Source organism: Symphalangus syndactylus, chromosome 21 (assembly GCF_028878055.3).
Source record: "Symphalangus syndactylus isolate Jambi chromosome 21, NHGRI_mSymSyn1-v2.1_pri, whole genome shotgun sequence".
In the NCBI taxonomy this organism is placed as follows: domain Eukaryota; kingdom Metazoa; phylum Chordata; class Mammalia; order Primates; family Hylobatidae; genus Symphalangus; species Symphalangus syndactylus.
This window is the reverse complement of record NC_072443.2, coordinates 46,704,976-46,727,712: the sequence shown is the minus strand read 5'-3', so window position 1 is coordinate 46,727,712 and position 22,737 is coordinate 46,704,976. Positions and strand designations below refer to the sequence as shown.

The 22,737-nt window shown below is 50.8% G+C and overlaps 1 protein-coding gene across 8 annotated transcripts in view; it reads left to right on the top strand.

Moving 5' to 3' along the window:
- Window positions 1-17,402, top strand: part of SEMA5B (semaphorin 5B) — a 116,760-nt gene extending 99,358 nt beyond the window's left edge. For 3 of the 8 annotated variants that reach the window (XM_055259851.2, XM_063630671.1, XM_063630674.1), the window contains exons 9-23: window positions 245-530; window positions 3,176-3,311; window positions 4,494-4,701; window positions 4,819-5,026; window positions 11,104-11,221; window positions 11,373-11,554; window positions 12,956-13,099; window positions 13,277-13,424; window positions 13,534-13,759; window positions 13,900-14,118; window positions 14,592-14,762; window positions 14,854-15,003; window positions 15,384-15,428; window positions 15,872-16,077; window positions 16,306-17,402. In XM_055259851.2, the coding sequence (XP_055115826.1) occupies window positions 245-530; window positions 3,176-3,311; window positions 4,494-4,701; window positions 4,819-5,026; window positions 11,104-11,221; window positions 11,373-11,554; window positions 12,956-13,099; window positions 13,277-13,424; window positions 13,534-13,759; window positions 13,900-14,118; window positions 14,592-14,762; window positions 14,854-15,003; window positions 15,384-15,428; window positions 15,872-16,077; window positions 16,306-16,464 (2,606 nt within the window). In that variant the 3' untranslated portion in view covers window positions 16,465-17,402. Of the gene's footprint in view, window positions 1-244; window positions 531-3,175; window positions 3,312-4,493; window positions 4,702-4,818; window positions 5,027-11,103; window positions 11,222-11,372; window positions 11,555-12,955; window positions 13,100-13,276; window positions 13,425-13,533; window positions 13,760-13,899; window positions 14,119-14,591; window positions 14,763-14,853; window positions 15,004-15,328; window positions 15,471-15,871; window positions 16,078-16,305 lie in introns of those variants that run through there. The other 5 variants (XM_063630675.1, XM_063630672.1, XR_010118637.1 and 2 more) reach the window with 5 other exon arrangements.
- Window positions 17,403-22,737: the final 5,335 nt, after the last annotated feature.

The window sequence follows — 22,737 nt, the reverse complement described above, 5'->3', positions numbered from 1 at the left end:
AAGTACTTAGGATAGTGTCTGGCACCCAGTGACAGGTGGGCGGTAGCACATGTTTAATATTATAGCTGCACTTGGTATTGGAAGTGGGAAGCGAGTTAGTTAGGGCCCCCAGGTCACCAAGCTTGCAGAGAGAGGGATGTCAGGATGCCCATCTGGGAAAACTGAAGTAGTTGAGTCCTCCCGACTCTGCCATCTTCTTCCCCCCTGGCCTGCCCTGCCCCTTGTTCCTCTTCTGCCCACCCAGAGCCAAACTTCGTGGCAGCCTATGATATTGGGCTGTTTGCATACTTCTTCCTGCGGGAGAACGCAGTGGAGCATGACTGTGGACGCACCGTGTACTCTCGCGTGGCCCGTGTGTGCAAGAATGATGTGGGGGGCCGATTCCTGCTGGAGGACACATGGACCACATTCATGAAGGCCCGGCTCAACTGCTCCCGCCCAGGCGAGGTCCCCTTCTACTATAACGAGCTGCAGAGTGCCTTCCACTTGCCGGAGGAGGACCTCATTTACGGAGTTTTCACAACCAACGTGTGAGTCCTGCCCTCTGCCAGCCCCTCGCCTGTGATGTCAGGAGCTGGCCTGGCCTCACGGCCTGGTGGGCTTCATCTATAAAATGGGGACTGCTGTGCCTCCTGCCGGGGGTCATCTGAGGATTTTGTGACTTACTGCTTTTGGAGCGGTAAGCACGTGTTCTGGGTTGCTGGGAAGGGCAAGCCTAGGCCAGAGATGAATAAAGCAAATGGATCTGGCTTAGGCTGCATGAAGGAGGAACATGCTGGTGATGAAGGTGGAAAAGCCTGCCTTGGATGAGGGGATGTAGCCATGTGGGGGAGGGGGGCAGGCAGCAATAGCCACAGGGAGGCTCAACAGGAATTCACTAAGGTCCCTTCCTACCTCAGGACTATGTGATTCTGCTCAATCTAACCAGCAGTCTTCTGGTAACCCTGCCATCACCTCCCATCTAGACTGTGCTGGAAAACCAGGCTGGGAATGACAGCCCCTTTTGTTTCCTAGGTGTGAGGATGAGTAACCCTCACAGATCATGGGACCCTCCTCCCACAACCTCCCTCTGTGTAAGAGGCTAACCCAAACAGGTGACTTTCCTATAGACTAAGCTTGTCCAGCCCACAGCCTTTGGGCCGCATGTGGCCCTGGACAGCTTTGAATGAGGCCCAACACAAATGTGTAAACTTTCTGAAAACATTACAATACTTTTTTTTCTTTTTCTTTTTCTTTTTTTTTTTTTTTTAGACGGAGTATCTCTCTGTCACCCAGGCTGGAGTGCAGTGGTGCAATCTCAGCTCACTGCAACCTCTGCCTCCTGGGTTCAAGCGATTCTGACTCTCAGCCTCCAGAGTAGTGGGGACTACAGGCATGTGGCACCACACCTGGCTAGTTTTTTGTATTTTTAGTAGAGATGGGGTTTCACTGTGTTAGCCAGGATGGTCTCAATCTCCTGACCTCGTGATCCACCTGCCTTGGCCTCCAAAAGTGCTGGGATTACAGGCGTGAGCCACCATGCCCAGCCGGCAATATGTATATTTTTTTCTCATCAGCTATCGTTAGTGTTTAGTGTATTTTATGTGTGGCCCAAGACTATTCTTCTTCCAGTGTGGCCCAGGGAAGCCAAAAGATTGGACACCCTGATATAGACAATGATGGATGGGCACCGAGACCAAGGAAGGCACTGGCTGCACAGTGTGCTTTGTAGGAACACCAGAAGCCTATAAGCCATGGAGTGGTGTTTGCTCACTTTGGGCCCCAGATAGCAGGCACTGGATGAGGGCCAGACTAGCTATAGGAAAGACAGTGTGAGGGGGTGGACCGAGATGAGAGTCAGGAGTAGGTGGAGAGGCATCGAAACTGACACCATCAGTGTGGATTCTAAATAGTGTATTTATTGCATGCCTTCTCCATGCAGGTGCTTTTCCTCGTAGGGGTGCGGCGTCAGGGAGCAAAAGCAGACATGGTTCTGCCTTTAAAAGCTTAAACAGGGTGATGGATATTAAACAACATATTTTAATCATGATAAATGCTACAAAGGGAAAGGGCAGTGTGCAGAAAAGCCTCTAACAGTATAGAGGAGTGGTGATCAGGGAAAGCTTCCTGTAGGAAGTGACATCTATAAGATGAATAGGAATAAACTAAGGGAGAGGAGCATTCCAGCCTGAGGGAACATGTGCAGAGGCTGGAGGTGGGAAGAAATGTTTCAGGAGCTGAGCAGAGATCAGTGTGGCAAGACATTTAAGGGTGAGGAGAAGAAAGACAGGAGAGGAGGGTGAAGGGGTAGGGCAGGGAGGGTATGTCCCAAAGGACATCGCAGACTGCTTTAATCTTTATTCTAAGAGCAAGGAGAAATTATTGACAGGTTTGAAGCAGGCCAGCAATCGGCTCGGAGGTGCATTTTGAAATGCTCACCACTCTGGCTGCCATGTGGAGAATGGATTAGGAGACTAGACAGGCTGCAGGCAGACCACCAGGAGGACAATGCAGCATTCAGGGGACTGGAGTGGGGCTGAAACCAGGCAGAGGTGGAGAGAAACGGACACATTTGGGAGAAGAACTAAATGCGAAGAATATAACTGAAGGTGTTTGGAATGGTGGTTTCCTCTCTGTGAGCTGTTCATGTACGATTCATGGAAACATGCTTCTGTGACTGAAAGGGTCTCCTGGGTCATCTGAACTCAGGGTGTGGCAGGCTACGGCATAAATCAGTGGTTTGGTAACCAGCTTTTGTAAATAAATAAATCAGAGTAGAATGAAATAAAATATCAGAGTCTTAACATATTTAGTAAGGGTAAGTTCATAAAACTTCTTTATGGATGTGTGCATATTATACTGAGTTGTAGGGTAAAATATATCTCTTACCATGGGCCATGGGCTACAATGTTTGAAAGCCACTGTATTTCAGCCTCCCGCTGGATAAGGGAGGGAGGAAGGGAGGCAGCAGCACAGAAGGATTCACCAGTGCTCCTTGTCAGTGGATCGTTCCCAGGGGGTTTACAGAGTGTGAGGACCACATCTCCTCCCTTTGAGATCCCCCCGTGGTGTGCCAGACTCGTCATAGATGCTTACAGAGCCTTGGGAATTGGACATGACAGCTGGCTGTGGGGTTTATGAGGAGGGTGCCAGGTCTTACAGGGAGGGCCTTGCCCCACCACTTCTTGCCTTTCAGAAACAGCATCGCGGCTTCTGCTGTCTGCGCCTTCAACCTCAGTGCTATCTCCCAGGCTTTCAATGGCCCATTTCGCTACCAGGAGAACCCCAGGGCTGCCTGGCTCCCCATTGCCAACCCCATCCCCAATTTCCAGGTACAGAATCTCCTCCTTTTCCCTGTCTTCACACACTGCCTTATCCCCAGACTACCAGCCACAAGCTGATTCCTAACTGCTTAGCACAGACACCAGACCTGTCCCTGCCAGTCCATGCCTATCTCTGGGGCCCACAATGGTTCCCTGAGGGTATTAGCCTCTATGACTGTGAGGGAGAAAAGGAGAGTGGGTGAGGGGCAGTGCGAGGAAGCATGCTCGGAGCCGTCTCTAAATGTGAGTCCACACCTCCAGGGAGGCAGGGAAGTGGGACCTCGGCTCTCCACAGTGTAGAGGACTAGGAAAGCACTACGCAAGCTGTCTGGCTGGAATTTGGGAATGTTAGCCAGAGCTTTCTCACAGTGTGTTCAACATGGGTACTAATTCCCGGAAGTGGTCAGTGCTAGGAGTGGTCAGGGTGTGGTCAGGGCCCAGCCGTGGGTAGTGTGAGCATCCCCCATCCTGCAATGGAGAAGGGGAAAGAACCAGGGGGCAGAGGAGGCTGCTGATGGTCGACTTTCCTGTTCGCCCAGCTTCCCACCCAGGGGGTGGGATGGAGCTGGGAAAGACCTCAAGCTTTGCAGTCCTACCATCTAGCCTATCTCTGTGTGACCTTGGACAAAAAAGTCATCCAACCTCCTTCAGTCTCTTTTTCCTTATCTGGAACTAGGGATAATACTGTAAGAGATAATATCTCACAGAAATGTGAGAAGGTTCATATGCCTGGAATGTAGGAGATGCTCAGTAAAAGGTGGTTGGCTTCCAGCTTTGGTTTAGAAATCATAAGAACTTTGAGCTGGTAAGGACACAGGAGAGGGACAGCAGGCTTGGCCCAAGGTAGGAGAGGGGCATCTGCAGCAACAGCATAAAAATCACCAGACACTCGTCCACACTCAAATTATCTGTTTTTAGATAGTCCAGTCCCCTTTGCTCTCCTCCCTCCTCTTCCTCAACCGTGGCAGGGTCCTCCTTCCCCAACTCCCCAGTCTCCTGTTCTTAGATCCCAAAGAAGAGGCATCCCACCCTGGAAAGGGTGCAGGATGCCCAGCAGGGATGCTGGGGGTGGGGGTGCTGGAGAATCAGCGTCCGCTGCTGTGGCCACCTGGGTTGCCAGGAGGAGGGAGCCGGCGGGGGAAGGCGGTAGCCCTGGTGGCCGGGCGCGCATGACCTGGCTCCCCGCGGCAGTGTGGCACCCTGCCTGAGACCGGTCCCAACGAGAACCTGACGGAGCGCAGCCTGCAGGACGCCCAGCGCCTCTTCCTGATGAGCGAGGCTGTGCAGCCGGTGACACCCGAGCCCTGTGTCACCCAGGACAGCGTGCGCTTCTCACACCTCGTGGTGGACCTGGTGCAGGCTAAAGACACGCTCTACCATGTACTCTACATTGGCACCGGTGAGCCGGCCCGGCCCAACCTGGACTGCAGGTCGGGGGTGGGTTGAGGGATGGGGCGGGGCTGCAAGCTTCCGGGGCCTTCAAGGCCACCTTGATCTGGCTCCCCCTCTCTCCCAGAGACGGGCACCATCCTGAAGGCGCTGTCCACGGCGAGCCGCAGCCTCCACGGCTGCTACCTGGAGGAGCTGCACGTGCTGCCCCCCGGGCGTCGCGAGCCCCTGCGCAGCCTGCGCATCCTGCACAGCGCCCGCGCGCTCTTCGTGGGGCTGAGCGACGGCGTCCTGCGGGTCCCACTGGAGAGGTGCGCCGCCTACCGCAGCCAGGGGTAAGCCGGGACCGGGGCGGCTCCCGAGGCCCCCACTGCGGAGGCGGCGCTTAAGAGGCTGGGCTTTGGACCCGGGAGACCTGGGGTCGGTCTCTGCAGTCTCCACTAGTGTGCCTTAGGACAAGTCACTCCACCTCTCTGAACCTTGGTTCTCTGCTCGTAAAACATCTTGCAGGGTTTTTGTGAGGGTTAATTGAGATAATCTCCATAAAGCACTTATCAGTACCTGGAGGAAGTGTGTGCTTAGCAAATTTTGGTGGGCGGCTGTTGTTATCCCTGTTGTCAAACACATAGCTAGGGCCGGTCAACCATCTCTAGCCCACTTGATTTATTCTCAGTCCCTTCTGTACAGAGACGTCTTTATCTTTGAAGCCACAGCACTTATTGCCCAGATATGGGGGCAGATGGAGATGATGCTTTCAGTCAGCCCCACGTTTTTGCTCCTCTTGCTTCCTTCCTTAGAAGAGGTAGAGAGGGCTGCTGCAGGTAGGGCAGAGGTGAGGCGCCACGTGGAGGAGTTGCCCTGGCTTCCCACTGCTTCTGAACTTGGTTCTTCATGCCATAGCTTCAACTGGACTCACAGATTTGACAACTGTGGCATCAGTGGTTAAGGGGGAAACCAAAGCCTATTCCAAAGCCAAATGGAAATGCAGCCCAGACTCCTACCACCCGAGGCTCTCCCAGGCTGCATCGCCTCCTTTTCATGATACTCAGAAGCTGGCACCACCACAGCCACGTGAGCTTCTGTGGCCTTTGCAACCAAGAGTCCTGGCTGTGCCATCTGTCCTCAAGATTCAGAAGACAAATGGTATCCATGATACAGGGCTGTTCTTCAGCTCCAACGGGGTTTGCTAGGAGCTGGGCAGAGGCCTGTGGGGCCAAGAAGAGCTGGATGATCTTGGTGAGGCAGCCAAGGAAGGGGAGTCTCAGGGCAGACACTCCAGCTCCCTTCAGCCCCAACACAAGTCTCCATCAGTGAGACACCACACACTTACTAAAACCTACCATGTTCAGGGCACTTTGTAAGACTGTTGGTGTGAGAGAAGGCAAGAGAAATAGGCCCCAAACACTGACTTCCCTCAGCTCTCCAGATATCTGGGTGGGAAGAGAACCTCGGCCTATATCAGACATGTGGGGAGAGATGGTCGGGTGTCGGGGGAAGGACTCACATGGTGGAACCAGACACACCTGGGGCTCCATCTCAACTCCATCATCTACTAACCGTATGATCTTGAACAACTGAATCTTTTTGAGCTTTGGCTCTCTCATCTGGAAAATGGGGAGACATTTGATGGAGCAAATGATGTTTAACAGGCAGAGTTGTAAGGATTGGGACTAGTATTCAAAGTGCCCAGTCCAGCAAATCACAGGTGGTAGCTAGTATCTTTATTACTTTTTATCTCCCCAAATGCATTTAGGAGCCCTCCAGCCTCATAGGCCCTCTGGAGTCTCACTGAATATAGTCAGTACAGCTTGGCAGTGAATCACAGGCTTTCACATATGGCTTGTTCTCCAAGAGGTTGTAAATCCTTAAAGGCAAACCCAGTGTCCCAGTATTTTTTATACTCCACCAGGGAGCCCCACCGAGCCCAAGGTACCAAGTGGCCTTCCGCACATGACTGATCTTTCAGTTGACTGATTGTTTGGCTTGAGAGGAGTTTGGTGAAACTCAGGAGAAACATGGGGAATGGGACTGGAAACTGGATTGAGGCCAACTGAGACGGCCAAGGGAGGATTTTGACTTGAATCGTGTGGCTGTGGGCACTGGAGTGGTCCTAGAGCAGTGGAGTGCAGTCACGGGCTGTGTGAAAAGATCAATCAGACAGTGGTGAACAGCACTGTCATGTAGCAGGTGGATGGTCCAGGTGGGCTAGTATGGCTCTAAGCCAGATCTGAAGGAACGGGGCCTGCAGTGGACAGGAGGAAGGAAAGGGCCTGGGATGTTCAGCTCCAGTGGGGTGTGCTAGGGAGGCCTGCGCTCACGTTCTGCAGAGAGGGGCTGGGGAGCTTGTGTAGTGTGCCCATTGCACTCTTGCCCTGGAACAAGGCAGAAAGAGGTCAGTTTGGAGTTTGGTGCTTTCATCCTACTTGGTTTCCTGACTTTGGGATAGGAGCCCTTGATGTGTACAGTGAAAACCCTGCTAAAAAACTATAGGTGAATCCAAAAAGTGTGAAACGCAAGGTCACATTATCGGAAGATTAGAAAAATGGCTACAGCAAGTACACACAGTCAACAAGCTGTGCACTCCAGGCGTCTGGGAGCCAACTGCCACAATATATTAGAATTTGCACTGTTGTGGGGTGTGTTGTCACAAGGTTTTACTGTGTCCTAGGATAGACATTTCATGCTTTTTCTCTCATGCCTTCCAAAACTGGCAGGACGATAAGGGTGGGTAAGCAGAGGCCTCTTCAGGCTCCCTCCTCTGCCCAGGATCCAGGGGCTTATCTCCAACTGCCTCTTTTCACTCAGGAGAATCTCAGCCCCACTGGGCACCTCCAAGACCTGGCCTGACCAGAGAGAGATCAGTGCTCCCACGAGGAGGAGCTGGGGAATAAACTGCTGACTGGCTCTGCAAAGCGGGTGTTTTATGCATGAACCACCCCTTTCCTCCTTCCAGCATGCCTTTCACCCTGCCTTTGAGAGGGGTCCTCTACCCCCAACTCATTCACAGATCTCTCCTGGCTGCCCCATGAGCACAGGGAAGGCCCACTCTCAGCCATTTTTTGCTCACAAGCTCCAGAGATACCTTTTCCACCCTGGACAGCTCCCACTGTGAGACTACTACACCACAGTGCTGGAATCGGCCTGCCTGCAACTTCCATCATCCATCTCTGTCACGCCTCCGAGCCCATGGAATGAACCTGTTCCTTTTTGTAATGGCTGCCTGAGACACTGCAGTTAAAAAACAAACAAACAAACAAACAAACAAACAAACAAAAACACACACACACACACACGGTGATATATTATTGGTCTGATGGCTCCTTTATGAAAAGAACTCTAAACTGCCACCCATTTCTACAGTCAGAAACACACTTTAAGTCTCTTATCCTTGGAGCTTTCATTTTTCTTAAGAGCGTTCCCTGCTCTGTAAGCTTTGAAGTAGCCTTTGGCCAAAAGCAGCAAACGTGGTTCCACTTGAGCCAAGGAGGCAGTTATCCCTTTTATTCACGAGAAGAGAGCTCGGGCACTGGCCCCAAGAAGCCTCAAGGGTCCCCTCAGGCTGCCAGGGAAGGGGCAAGGCAGGCGTGTCCATGGAGAATCTGGTATCCTCTTTCTTCTCTGGGACTTAATTGAGGGCAGGGGAAGCTGAAGGGGTGAGAGGGCTTGGAGAAAGGAGGCTGGAGCCAGCATCTACTCCATGTTTTTCTTCTTTCCTATTCTGCCATGGTTTGGAAGGACAAGACACTTCATCACTTGGCTTGGGAATCTCGGCAAAAGTGGCCCCTGGCACAGCAGTTCTCAACCATGGGTACACAGCAGAGTTACCTGGGGGGTATTTAGAAGATTCCAGTGCCTGGGCCTATTCCAGTCCAAAAAGCCAAAGTATAGGTTAGTGGGCTTTTTGTTTTGTTTGCTTATGCTTTTTAAAGGATGCCCAGGAGATCCTAATTTGCAGTGAAGACTGGGAACTCCTGCTGTAAAACTGGTTAGGCTCTAGATGGAAGAAGGAGCAAGAGGCCAATTGCATTTCTCCAGAATCTTCTGCATTTGTCTTATATAAGCTGATTCAGGTTTTCTTCTCTTACCCATTTTCTCTGCTGACAGACATTTGTTTTTGATGAATAGAATATTGTTTATTATTATTATTAGTCACTAGATATGGCTAATTCTTTTTTCCAGTTAATTTGTGTCACTTAGAAATGCCACATCAGCTGCCTCTAGAGGTTGATACCCCTTTTTGAGGGCTGAAGGAAATAAATTCAGGAGTGGGCTTTGCTGAGTTCTCATTGGTTGAATTTGCTAGCAGACCTCTTGATCCCAATGTCAGCCAGTAAGCAGAGTCTCAAAACCACAGGTCGCTGGGACTACTTGTGTACATGTGTTGCATGTAGTCCCACGATGTCCAGTTTGATGGACTCTGCTGATGAAACACCCTCAAATCAAACCATTGATCCCAGAGGAAAATATGACCACACTTATCTTGTACATTTTACCCAAATTGTCCTTGAGTGAATAAACTGGAAACAGATTCCCAAGCAACAGTTAAGTATTCTGGATTCCTGGGTGGGCCACAGTGTGCTCACCGGGCTTCCATGATTGCCTCACTTATATGAGGCTGCAGGTTGGCCCCGAGCAGCAGACAGTACTGTCTTCTTTGCCCTCCTTTGGTGACAAGGAGAAGCCCCACCCTCTTCTTTGTATAATTAACCTCATTTTTCTCTGGGGCCTGACATGATCTAGTGAACTCACTGCAAGTTAAGAATTCATCTGACAGGTTACTCTCCCTGAAGCTTCAAGAGATAAGAAAAATTCTACCCCAGGGACACCAAAAGCTGCAACTCTTAGCTCTTCATCTGTTTGTTTGCTTTTGGTGTATCTCTTTAGCCCTAGGCATCTTTGGCCCCTTTGTCCAATGGGAAGATCCCTCAGCAAACTCACAGAATAGTGTGAACTCCCCACCAGGCTCCATCTTCTTTGCAGTCCGGTACCTCCTTCTCCAAAGCCTCTTCTGTTTTCCAACCTCCAATTTCTGAGCTCCTGCTTAGTGCTCTCTCCAGACCCTCTTCAGCAGACTGGCTCAGAAGGGGGTGGAAGCTGGGGACAGGAACCAGAGGGATCGAGGTATCCCCCAGGATTGGCAGTGGGCTGAATGTTGGAGGGACCCTCCTTCTGGCACCAGGATTGGATACTCTCTGTACTTAGCAATGGATAGCAAAGCCTGATTCCATAATCCCCATAGACTTTTTCTCCCCTTTGAAGTCCTACTACTGGAGATTAGGTTTTGCTGTTAAAAAATTACATGAAGACATCAAAAGGAGAAAAAGAAGAAAGGAGCTCTGGACTATGAGAAGTGGAGGCATTTGGGGCATGCATCAGTGTGTGAACCAGTTATCATTTTGGGGCCACTGTAGAGAGACCACCCCTCAGGGTTGAGGAACCGAGAACTGGGATGTGACCTCCTACAGCTTGAGCTCATTCTCACGATGCTAAAGCACTAGACTCTGATTCCTGCCACTAAGCAGCACAAGCATGTGGGTGATCCAGGTGACCATGGACAGTACCCAGGTGTCTGCTGATCCTGTGCTGTGTTTTGAGGGATGGGCTCATATTCAGTGTGTGAAATCAGACACAACCTCCCGTGGGAAGCAGAAGTGTGAGGGGAAAAGCGTGGTCAGAAAGCTTAGGTCTGGGACCAGCTCCACCACCTATGATCTGTGTGATCTCAGGGAAACTACTTATCTCCTTGCCTTGGTACAATGAAAAGGTTGTATAGTGGATCCCAGAGGTTCTCAGCCTGGCTCCCATTAGAATCACCCAGGGAGATTTTAAGCACTACTTTGCCCCCAGAGAGTGTTGAGCGGGGTGGGCTCGGGTATTGGTATGTTTTGAAAGCTCCTCAGGTGATTCTAATGTGCAGCCAGGGTTGAGAATGGCTGGATTAAACCATCTGTAAGGCTTTTTCCATCTCTAATGTTTTATGACTCTATGATCACAGCATGTGCCAGGGAGGCATTTCCTCTTTAGGTTCCTGTTAACCACATCTGCACCTGTGGCTGTGGGTGAGGAGTATGGGGCACCGATATTTGGGGAAAGCAGTGCCATCTCTTTTAAACGTGCAGTCTCTGGAGGATGAGGGTTTGAGTCCTGAGTCAGGTCACTGGGTTTCCCCCAGATAACATGGGGATAATAACAGTACCCACTTCACTGGGGTGCTGGATTTAAATTAATTCATGCTTATCAAGTGCTTAAAATGATGCCTTACACACAGTAAAGGCTCAATGAACTTCATTATTATCATGGAGGACAAATGGATGGAAAGTGGTGCACAGAGGGGAGTGTTCAGGTGTGTTCCTGAGATGCAGGTGAGGCTGGGAAGCCAGTGGGCTTGAGTCCTAGGACGTCTGTCTGGCAGGGCATGCCTGGGGGCCCGGGACCCGTACTGTGGCTGGGACGGGAAGCAGCAACGTTGCAGCACGCTCGAGGACAGCTCCAACATGAGCCTCTGGACCCAGAACATCACCGCCTGTCCTGTGAGAATCCCTTTGTGTCCTCCCATCTCAGACCCCTCCTTCAATTCAGGCTATGACTCCCCACCAATATTCCCCCAATCCCCTGAGATCTTGTGACTTCCCTGCCCTTGCCTTGGATAATAGGGGTACTGTCCCCCATGTGTGTCTGCAGGTGCGGAATGTGACACGGGATGGGGGCTTCGGCCCATGGTCACCATGGCAGCCATGTGAGCACTTGGATGGGGACAACTCAGGCTCTTGCCTGTGTCGAGCCCGATCTTGCGACTCCCCTCGACCCCGCTGTGGGGGCCTTGACTGCCTGGGGCCAGCCATCCACATCGCCAACTGCTCCAGGTATGTGAGGACAGGGCTCGCATGGTGTCTGCCTTGGACCAGGATGGGGAGAACTAGGGAAATGGAGCCCCCTCACTCGGGTGTTTGCACTAAGGGACAGAAACCACTTCAGGACTGTGCTGGGGACTAGATAGGTGTCTAATATCTGAGGCAGGAAACCTGAGCCCTGAGGGAGTTTCTCTCTAGTGAGAGAGAAGTTTCTATCTCTTGGTGACTCCTGATGCAAAGAGGAATGCTGGGAGGGCATGGAGGTCACTCCTAGACAAAAGCGAGCCTCAGTAAGTCTCATCCCAAACATGAGGAAGAGCAATGGGATGGTGGCAAGGCAAGCAAATCTAGTGCCAATCCCGGATTGCCACTGTCTGGAGGTGTGGCTGTGGCCTAGCCACCTAACCACTCTGAGCTTCTCTTAGTGAGGATTATAGTACCCACCCAAGAGTTGTTGGGAGGGTTAAATGAGATACGGTATATACAGAGCTTGCACAGTGCCTGGTACCTGGGGACTTCATAAAATAACTAAGCCATAATTTTAGACACTTTTTTTTTTTTGAGACAGCGTCTCACTCTGTTGCCCAGGCTGGAGTGAAGTGGTGTGATCATGGCTCACTGTAATCTCCTGCCTCAACCTCCTGATTAGCTGAGACTACAGGTGCCCACACCATATCCAGCTAATTTTTAAATTTTTTTTTGTAGAAACAGGAGTCTCACTATATTGCCTAGGTTGGTCTCAAACTCCTGGCTTCAAGTGTTCCTCCCACCTCAGCCTTCCAAAGCTCTGGGATTACAGGCATTGGCCACCACACCCAGCCTTGGACACTCTTAAAAAAACTATTTCATACACATTTATTAATGTAGCCCTCACAGCAACCTCTTGGGGGTAGGAATACAATCATTATCCTGACTTTAAAGTTAAGAGTACTATGAGGCACAGAAGGTTCTGGTAACTTGCCCAGGGTTTCAAAGCCAGCAAATGGTAGAGCCCAGATTTGAAAATTGGAGTCAGAGTAGGCATGAGTGAGCAGTGTCTGAGGCCAGAGTGTTGGTTTCAGTGCAAGGATTGGGACCAGCCAGGAAGGCTGAAAGGGAGGCTGCAGATTGGAAAGAGGACTAGGGCCTTCTTCTCTAAAGAGTCTGCCCTTTTGTTCCTTGTGAGATACGTCCTTAGTCCTGAGCACAGCCTGATATATAGAAGAAGGCTCTCGATACATGTCTGAAGGAGGAATAAATGAACGGATGGATGAGCGAGTCTGCCTGAGATGACCTGTTTAGGAGAAGATATTTCTATGTCACTGTCCAGCCCTTTCTGACGGCAGTAGAAAATACATCGGCCCAGAGACAGACTAGATCTAAGAAGCTAGGGCTCAGAGGGGCATCTGTCTCTGTCCCCTCCCACCCCGCCAGGAATGGGGCGTGGACCCCGTGGTCATCGTGGGCGCTGTGCAGCACGTCCTGTGGCATCGGCTTCCAGGTCCGCCAGCGAAGTTGCAGCAACCCTGCTCCCCGCCACGGGGGCCGCATCTGCGTGGGCAAGAGCCGGGAGGAGAGGTGAGGGAGTACAGGCTTGCTCTGAGGTCCCACACTTTCCCGGCCCCCCAGAAAGTGGCCTGGATTCTCCTCGTGATCCCGGGGACTCTCGTCCTTTCCGGTCTTGCACTCCCAGGGAACTCTCGTCAGGAAAGGGGGGTCCCCCTCCCTGGATTGACGCCTCTGCCCCGACCCCAGGTTCTGTAACGAGAACACGCCTTGCCCGGTGCCCATCTTCTGGGCTTCCTGGGGCTCCTGGAGCAAGTGCAGCAGTAACTGTGGAGGCGGCGTGCAGTCGCGGCGTCGGGCCTGCGAAAACGGCAACTCCTGCCTGGGCTGCGGCGTGGTGAGGGTTGGGGCCGTGGGCCAGGGGCGCGGTGTGGGGGACTGGAGCCAAGGGGAGGGCGGGCCTGGAGGCCGCGGGGCTCTAAATCTGTCTCCGCCGCCACCCGCAGGAGTTCAAGACGTGCAACCCCGAGGGCTGCCCCGAAGTGCGGCGCAACACCCCCTGGACGCCGTGGCTGCCCGTGAACGTGACGCAGGGTGGGGCGCGGCAGGAGCAGCGGTTCCGCTTCACCTGCCGCGCGCCCCTTGCAGACCCGCACGGCCTGCAGTTCGGCAGGAGAAGGACCGAGACGAGGACCTGCCCCGCGGACGGCTCCGCCGCCTGCGACACCGACGGTACCGCCCCGCGCCCGGCGCCCCCCTCCTTCCTCTCTCCCAGCCCCGGAGCGGTGAGGGCGGGGGCGGGAGCCCGGGGAGGCCCAGGCCGGGGTCGGGGTGGCCAGGCGCCCAGTCGCTGAGGCCTAGCCCCTCCGCAGCCCTGGTGGAGGACCTCCTGCGCAGCGGGAGCACCTCCCCGCACACGGTGAGCGGGGGCTGGGCCGCCTGGGGCCCGTGGTCGTCCTGCTCCCGGGACTGCGAGCTGGGCTTCCGGGTCCGCAAGAGAACGTGCACTAACCCGGAGCCCCGCAACGGGGGCCTGCCCTGCGTGGGCGATGCTGCCGAGTACCAGGACTGCAACCCCCAGGCTTGCCCAGGTAACCCTGCACGGAAGGAATCCTTGGCCTAGGGAAACCCTGTCATCCTGGAGGCCCCCGTCCCCCGCCCCAGGCCTACCCAGGAACCCCAATGCCCAGGTGACCCCTTCTCCCTGCCAACTATGTGCTAGGGACCCCCAGAGCAAATTTCTGCCCCGGCCATAGATGCAATGGCTACTCCAGTGGAGTAGGGCCTCAACTTATCCTCCCTGTCCCTTTTTTTTTTTTCACCCTTCTTAATGAGTTAGACAGGTAAGAAGCTTGATTGGAGGTGGAGTCGGTCACTCTCCCTCCGGGTGTCTCTGCTGCTTCCTGCGTTTCCCTCACCTGCCGCATGGGGTGGGGGCACTCCCTAACAGTGGACTGTTGGGTGGCGGGTGGCAGGGCAGAGTGGTCTGGGCTGGTATGGGATGGAAGACCGTCTTGGGCCCTGCCTGCCCCTACAGCCCCTCACACACCCCGTCCCCTTGCAGTTCGGGGTGCTTGGTCCTGCTGGACCTCATGGTCTCCATGCTCAGCTTCCTGTGGTGGGGGTCACTATCAACGCACACGTTCCTGCACCAGCCCCGCACCCTCCCCAGGTGAGGACATCTGTCTCGGGCTGCACACGGAGGAGGCACTATGTGCCACACAGGCCTGCCCAGGTAGGAGGCACATCCCGCCAGGGCTGGGAAGCGCCATGGACCCACCAGGGGGTCCCTGGGCAGTTAACCTCATCCTACCCACAATCCCCAGAAGGCTGGTCGCCCTGGTCTGAGTGGAGTACGTGCACTGAGGACGGAGCCCAGAGCAGAAGCCGGCACTGTGAGGAGCTCCTCCCAGGGCCCAGCGCCTGTGCTGGAAACAGCAGCCAGAGCCGCCCCTGCCCCTACAGCGAGATCCCTGGTAGGTCTCCCTGCCAGCACCTGCACAGCAACCCTTCCCAGCCTGCACTCCCGACTTCCTTCTTCTTCTGAAGCTTGTGTCCTGGTGGGGAGCAGGGGGCGCAGGATGAAACATGGAGGTGGAGGGAAGGAGATGCCGAAAGAAAACTCCCATATTTGCCTCCATGCGCACATTTAGGGTTTGGGCCCTCCTCATCCTGTGGATGGGCTAGCCCTTCTCAGAGGTGGGGTCTGAGGAGAGACGGAGGGGAATGAAGGCCCCCACGCCCAGTCCTATGGCTGAGCGTTGACCTAGAGGTCCTCCCAGGCTTACGCCTACCCTGCAGGGCCCCCCTCCTCTCGTCTCTGCCCCTGACACCCTGTCCGCTGGTCTTCCTGCAGTCATCCTGCCAGCCTCCAGCATGGAGGAGGCCACCGGCTGTGCAGGTAAAAGAAGCCACCCCTACCTTATGCTGCGCCCCTCCCAGCCCTCCGGCACCCCACTCCAAAGTCTGGACTCTTTCCACATCCTGTTCCAGACAGCCAAGCTTTGTTGGGGTCCCCACTGCTTTGAGATGGTGTGTAGGGTGGTCTGGGCAGTTCCCTCCATGCCCCCCAGCTAGGAGGCCATCAGCAGTCTGTACCCAAGGAAGAGTCATCTGACTCTAGACCCTCTGGTTGCCACCTCTGACTTGAGCCACAGGGTACCTTGTGAAAGAGGTCCCCAGTGACAGCCTCCCCAGCCTCCCTGTTTCCTCTGGCTGTGGCCTCAGAGCCCTTTCCAGGATGCCTCAGAGCCTCCTGTTGCTGTTTCTGCTCCCAGGGAGGCAGGCAGGAGTCTGTCCTCTTCACAGTGGCCCTTATCTTACTACCTGCCTCTCTTCCCCCAGGGTTCAATCTCATCCACCTGGTGGCCACGGGCGTCTCCTGCTTCTTGGGCTCTGGGCTCCTGACCCTGGCAGTGTACCTGTCTTGCCAGCACTGCCAGCGTCAGTCCCAGGAGTCCACACTGGTCCATCCTGCCACCCCCAACCACTTGCACTACAAGGGCGGAGGCACCCCGAAGAATGAAAAGTACACACCCATGGAGTTCAAGGTGGGAGCCTTCTTGTAGAAGCAGAGGGCAGGGTAGGAGGGCAGGGTGAAGAGCGCAGGGGTTCTGGCCCTCAGCTGGGCGGAACTGGGCAGTGGTGGTGTGAACAGAGCACTGGGTCCGCAGTCTGAGTGTTCTTTCATGGCTGGCTTCTGGACTCCTTGTCCTGGCCTGTTCCCTTCCCCTGTGTGTTCCCTCACCCCTTTCTCTGGTTCCTTCTTCCTCCCACAGACCCTGAACAAGAATAACTTGATCCCTGATGACAGAGCCAACTTCTACCCATTGCAGCAGACCAATGTGTACACGACTACCTACTACCCAAGCCCCCTGAACAAACACAGCTTCCGGCCCGAGGCCTCACCTGGACAACGGTGCTTCCCCAACAGCTGATACTGCTGTCCTGGGGACTTGGGCTTCTTGCCTTCGTAAGGCACAGAGCAGGTGGAGATGGGACAGTGGAGCCAGTTTGGTTTTCTCCTCCTGCACTAGGCCAAGAACTTGCTGCCTTGCCTGTGGGGGGTCCCATCCGGCTTCAGAGAGCTCTGGCTGGCGTTGACCATGGGGGAAAGGGCTGGCTTCAGGCTGGCATATGGCCGCAGGTCCAGTTCAGCCCAGGTCTCTCATGGTTACCTTGCAACCCACTGTCACGCTGACACTACGCTGCCATGCCTGGGCTGTGGACCTACTGGGCATTTGAGGAATTGGAGAATGGAGATGGCAAGAGGGCAGACTTTTAAGTTTGGGTTGGAGACAACTTCCTGTGGCCCCCACAAACTGAGTCTGGCCTTCTCCAGCTGGCCCCAAAAAGGCCTGTGCTACATCCTGATTATCTCTGAAAGTAATCAATCAAGTGGCTCCAGTAGCTCTGGATTTTCTGCCAGGGCTGGGCCATTGTGGTGCTGCCCCAGTGTGACATGAGACCAAGGCCAGCGCAAGTTATCCACCTCTGCCTGGAAGTCTATACTCTACCCAGGGCATCCCTCTGGTCAGAGGCAGTGAGTACTGGGAACTGGAGGCTGACCTGTGCTTAGAAGTCCTTTAATCTGGGCTAGTACAGGCCTCAGCAGTGCCCTCAATGAACGAAAAGTGGCCCAGGAGAGAGGATCAATGCCATAGGAGGCAGACGTCTGGCCTCTGTGCCTCTATGGAGACTATCTTCCAGTTGCTGCTCAACAGAGTTGTTGGCTGAGACCTGCTTGGGAGTCTCTGCTGGCCCTTTATCTGTTCAGGAACATACACACACACACACACACACACAATCACAATTTGCTACAGCAACAAAAAAGACATTGAGCTGTGGCATTATTAATTAAAGATGATATCCAGTCTCCAAATGTCTCTGTGCATCTGTGCATGGCCTCCTCTTGCATAGTCTAGGCAATCTGAGCAATGCATCAGAGTGGCAGATGGTCTCTCAAGGAGGAGGAAATGCCCCAAGTAGCCTTATATTTAATAGATGATATCTTCCCATTTGTGGAATGGAAATACACACACAATGTACACATACATTGCCCTACACCCTTTTTGGAAAAGATGTTGGGGATAAGCAAATTCACAAGTGGGGACATAAGGTACACCAAAGACAACAAAACAGGAGAGAGTTCTGCCTACTCCTTTAGCATCTCTTCCAGGCAACAGCTCCAGGGTATGAGTCCAGCGGGAGAGTGTTGATGAGAATTATTTTATGAGATATTTATACTGCTGAGTTTAATAAAATCAAAATTGAGAAAAGGCAAATCTGTGAGGTAGGAGAAGCCTAATATAGTTTTTGCTGGATTAAATAAAGATAACCTCAAAGCCTCAGCCCAACAAATCAATGCTGCCATTTTGGATGAGATTGACGGACATGTTAAATTTAGAGAGCAATTTCCTGACTTAATTGGCTGGATCAATTCTCCTAGGATTCCCAGCAGAATCTAATTGTAGGTCAGGCTGTAAAATCTGCCATCCTAGTGGTAGAGGAGGCGGAGGCTCTTGGGGAGTGGAGGGAGGAGTGCTTGAAGCTTAAAGGTTCTTGGAAGCAAGGAGGAGGAAAGAACATGCCTGAAATCTTTCCTGCTTACCTGGGACAACTGGAATGGCAGTGTCATCTGCACAGTGGAACCCCATCCTAGAGCTCAGGAAGCATGTGAGTACATGGGATTCCTGACTGGTTCTTAGCCCCATGTGTCTTGAGCTCATGGGGGCCTGCAGGGCATTTTATTTATTTATTTATTTTTATATATTTATTTTTGAGACAGATTCTTGCTCTGTCCTCCTGATTGGAGCACAGTGGTGCGATCTCAGCTTACTGTAACTTCTGCCTCCCAGGCTGAAGGACTCCTCCTACCTCAGCCTTCTGAGTAGCTGGGACTACAGGCATGTGCCACCATGCTTGATTTTTTTTTCTTTTTTTTTTGAGAGGCGAGGTTTCACCATGTTGCCCAGGCTGGTCTCGAACTCCTGGACTCAAGCAATCTGTCCCCCTCAGCCTCCCAAAGTGTTGGGATTATAGGTGTGAGCCACCGCACCCAGCCAGCAGGGCATTTTAGATCCTGTGGTCTCAGAGCCCCTCGGACTGGAGGGTCATTGAAGTTTAAGAGTGTTCCAGGGCCCAGGGTGCCTGCTTCAGAAGGGCCCCTCATGGTGTTCAAGTGGAGGGACTAAGTAGGTCTATAGGAAATGGTCATGGAGACTTCACAGGCAATGTCCACCTGCTGTTGACTGCAGTGGCATCAGCAGAATGCCAATCCTTGAGTGCCAGGTCAACACACACACACACACACACACACACACAGAATTCTCTTTACAAAAATGTGGCTTTGGAGGCATGACCTTTCAGAATGCATGAAGGATCCACACTGCTCGCAGATGAGCTGGCAAAGTTGGTAAGGGCTATTAAGTAAACAACACTGGCCCAGAGGTGAGGAACCCCAGGATGTGCTCCCTGACAAGGAGGGTGTGGGGATCTCTGACAGATGTCAGGGAGCTGAGGCGTGAAGGGGAAGGGATTCTTCCTAGTCCCAGCTGGTTCAGCAGGAGTAAGGAAGATGCAGGAGTGGGTGCTCCAGGCTTTTTTGCATCCTTTTGTGTATAAATGACTTTTTGAGTGTGTGTGCATTTTCTTATTAAAGTCATATGTGTTCACTGCAGAAAATTTAGAGGATACAGAAAACCGAAAAGATAATCACAGTTATACTAAAAACCAAGGCAGAAACTTAGGGATTTTAAATGGTGGTATAAAGACATTTATCCCCCTTTCTCTCAGAATCACCCCCAAAACAGAATAAAAAACAAACGTTCTGTCACTATTTTCAGTAAATCTAGGATGTATGTATAACCCCAAGTCATGATCCATGAAGACAGAAAGCAGATGGAGGAACCAGGCATCCAGTAGAGTGGATGTGGGCCAAATTTAAGCATCCAAGTGATTTCAGAAAGAACCGGATACTGGAGAAACCAGGAATGAGAAAGGTGGGGCTAAGGTGGGGACTGAAAAGAGAGGGATTGGTTGTACATCTGTGTGTAAGCTTCAGCTAGACTTTCAAATTGTCTTCACTTTCCACCCTTACAGCCTGTCACCACTCCTCTGTCTCCACAGGGGGCAATAAGTATGCTCCCTTAAGACACTGAACCAGAGAAACCTTGGACCTGGGGACACCAGGCCCAGAGGTGGGTGTGTGGTAAGGGGTTGTCTGGACAGACTCTGGTTGTCAGTGGGATTCAGCCATTGCCTTTCCTAAGCTAACTCCAAGACTCTGACAGCCAGGCTTTTCCTCCCCTTCCTTTTCTTCCTCTTCCCCTTTTTCTTCCTCCTTCTCCCCAGGCGGAAGACTAGAAGATGATCCTTTGAAGAAATGAACTAACCCTACAAATTCTGAAATAAGCCAGCTGGTCATCATGCTATATAGTCCTAGAGCAAAGTACACTCGTTTACAAACAGTACCCTGTACACAGAGCTTGCGGTTAGTTTTTAGTGCATCTACACTGCTTGCAGATGAGGTGGCATAGTAAGCAAAGGCTGTTTGGTAACCAGCCCTGGCCCAGAGGTGAGGAATCTCAGAATGTGCTCCCTCACAAGGAGGGTGGTATGAATGGGCACATGAGGATCACAGACATCAGAGGAAAAGGTCCAACATGAAAGAGACACCAAAACAAAGAAACAGATAAAGTGGAACTCAGTGAAAACAGAGACAATACAGAGAGAGCACTTCAAAGACACCATATTCTTCAGAAATGAGTGAAGATGCTATATGAAATAAACACAGGATGTAATTTTTAAAGGACGTATTTAAGTTCATAGAAATTAAAAAATATGACAGCAAAAAAAAAAATTAGCTAAAGGGCTTAAAGAGACAAGAAATTTACCAGAAAGTTGAACAAAAGACAGAGATAGAAAATAAGAGGGGATGCTCTGGTTTCCCTTCAGAATGAATAAATCTTTTGCCTTTTACAAAAAAAAAAAAAAAGAAAAAAGAAAAAAGAAAAGAAGACAGAAAAGATAAGAAAATAAGAGGATCAGTCCAGGATGTCTAATGGCTCATGAGAAAACTCAGAAGAGAAATATCAAAGAAAGAGTACAGGAAAATTTACCAGGACCAAAGAAGGAGGTCTCCAGATAAAAGGCTGCACTCAGTACACCTAGCACCATAAATGAAAAAGATCTCCCCTGAGTCATATGACTTTTCGAAATACTAGGCTTCAAAACACTAGGCTTGAAAAGAACATTTCAACAACACACCGAAAATTAAAAAAAAGGAATATGAAAGTCTCTTACTAACAAAATTTGAAGCTAGAATACAATTAAAATTGTACTTAAAATTTTTTGAGTAAAAATGATGTTCAGTTGTGAATTTTATATCCAGCCAAACTATGAGTCAGTCATATGAGAATAAAGACATTTAGACATGCAGAGTCTCAAAGAATATATCTCACATGTGCCTTGGTTTCACTAAAACAAGGAAGTAAACAAAGAAAATGTGCATCCAGAAGAAAGGGGACCTAACACAGGAAGGGGGTGAAGAGGGGCTGAAGCCAGGAAACAGTCCTAGTGGGCAACCAATTCAGATTGGTATTGGAGGATGGTATGCACCCAGCAGGATCCAGGAGAAAATGAAACTGATAGGTTATGTGGCAGGTTTGTATGGAAAGTTGTATGAAGATTTATTTTATAAAACTACTGGGGGTGGGTTGTAGAAAGACTTAAATTTGCATTCAAAGAAAACTAAGCAAATAAAGAGAGGATTTATTGGTTCTTGTTGCATAGTTTATTTAAGCTTTTTTTCTTTTTTGTAAAATAAAACACAGGTACAGAAAATCATAAAAAAGCAAGTATAGCTTAGTGAATGTAGGGCAAACACCCTTGTAACAACAATCCAGGTCAAGAAATAGAGCTTTAACAGCCAGCCCAGAATCCCTTTCTTTGTCCCATCCCTGTTACATCCCCTTCCCTCCAAGAATGAGATGATTATTAGCCCAGGAAAGGAAAAAAAAAGAGCACAAGGAAGGGAAATGTAATCCTTGTTTACCATTTGGTTCAACCATGATGATATTGATAATAATCACAGTAACTGAAACACTGTATATGGACTTAATCATAACTTTTTAATATATATTACAATTTTTAATCATGCAGGATACAACACCAGAGGGACAAGCCTTTGAGCTTTTTGGTCCCAGCTGAATGTTGGGGTAAATATTGGGACGGAAATAAATAACTTCTTGTTTTCCCCTGATTATAACCATGGTACATGTTCATTAAAGAAATTTTGGAAAATAAAAAAGAAAAGCTTATTAAGAAGAAAAATACAGATGCCCTAAAATCCAACCAGGAGACAACCATCATTTTAATATGCTCTTTTTCCATGCATTTTTCTATGGCTCTGTGCAGATTTGAGAGTGTTTCATAAAACTAAAATATTCTATGTGGATGGTTTTTATTCTGATTTTAAGACAAAACATTATATCATTATTTTCCTACATTGTTAAAAATTCTCTTGGGAAGCTGAGGCAGGCGGATCACCTGCGGTCAGGAGTTCAAGACCAGCCTGGCCCAACATGGTGTAACCCCGCCTCTGCTAAAGATATAAAAAAAATAGCCGGGGAGTGATGGTAGGTGCCTGTAATCCCAGCTACTTGGGAGGCTAAGCCAGGAGAATTGCTTGAACCCAGGAGGTGGAGGTTGCAGTGAGCTGACACGGTGCCACTGCACTCCAGCCTGGGTGACAGAGTGAGACTCCATCTCAAAAAAAAAAAAAAAATTCTCCCTAGAGCCTCAGGATCCCTTTCAGTGGCTGCCCTAGGATGGGGTCAGGGATGGAGAGAGGGCTTTGTTTGCAGGGCTCCACAGGTAACAGTGTACCCTACCCCACTGCTTCAATAAGAGAAGGTTCAATTTTTATATATTTTATTTGTTTATGCCACTAAGATTTACTTTGGAAAAGGTTTGCATAATGGTTGAAAAATCCTAACTTTCTGTTATATAAGTTCTATTTCTATTACATAGAATTATCCATTCTACGACATACATTTATTCTCTATTATGTAAATGTACCATTCTATTACAAAAATGTATCATAATTTATTTAAACCACTCTCATTTGTTTCAAAATTTCTTTTACCAACGAATACTATTATGGACCTCCTTCTACTATACATATTCCTATGTCCTTAGGATAAATTTCC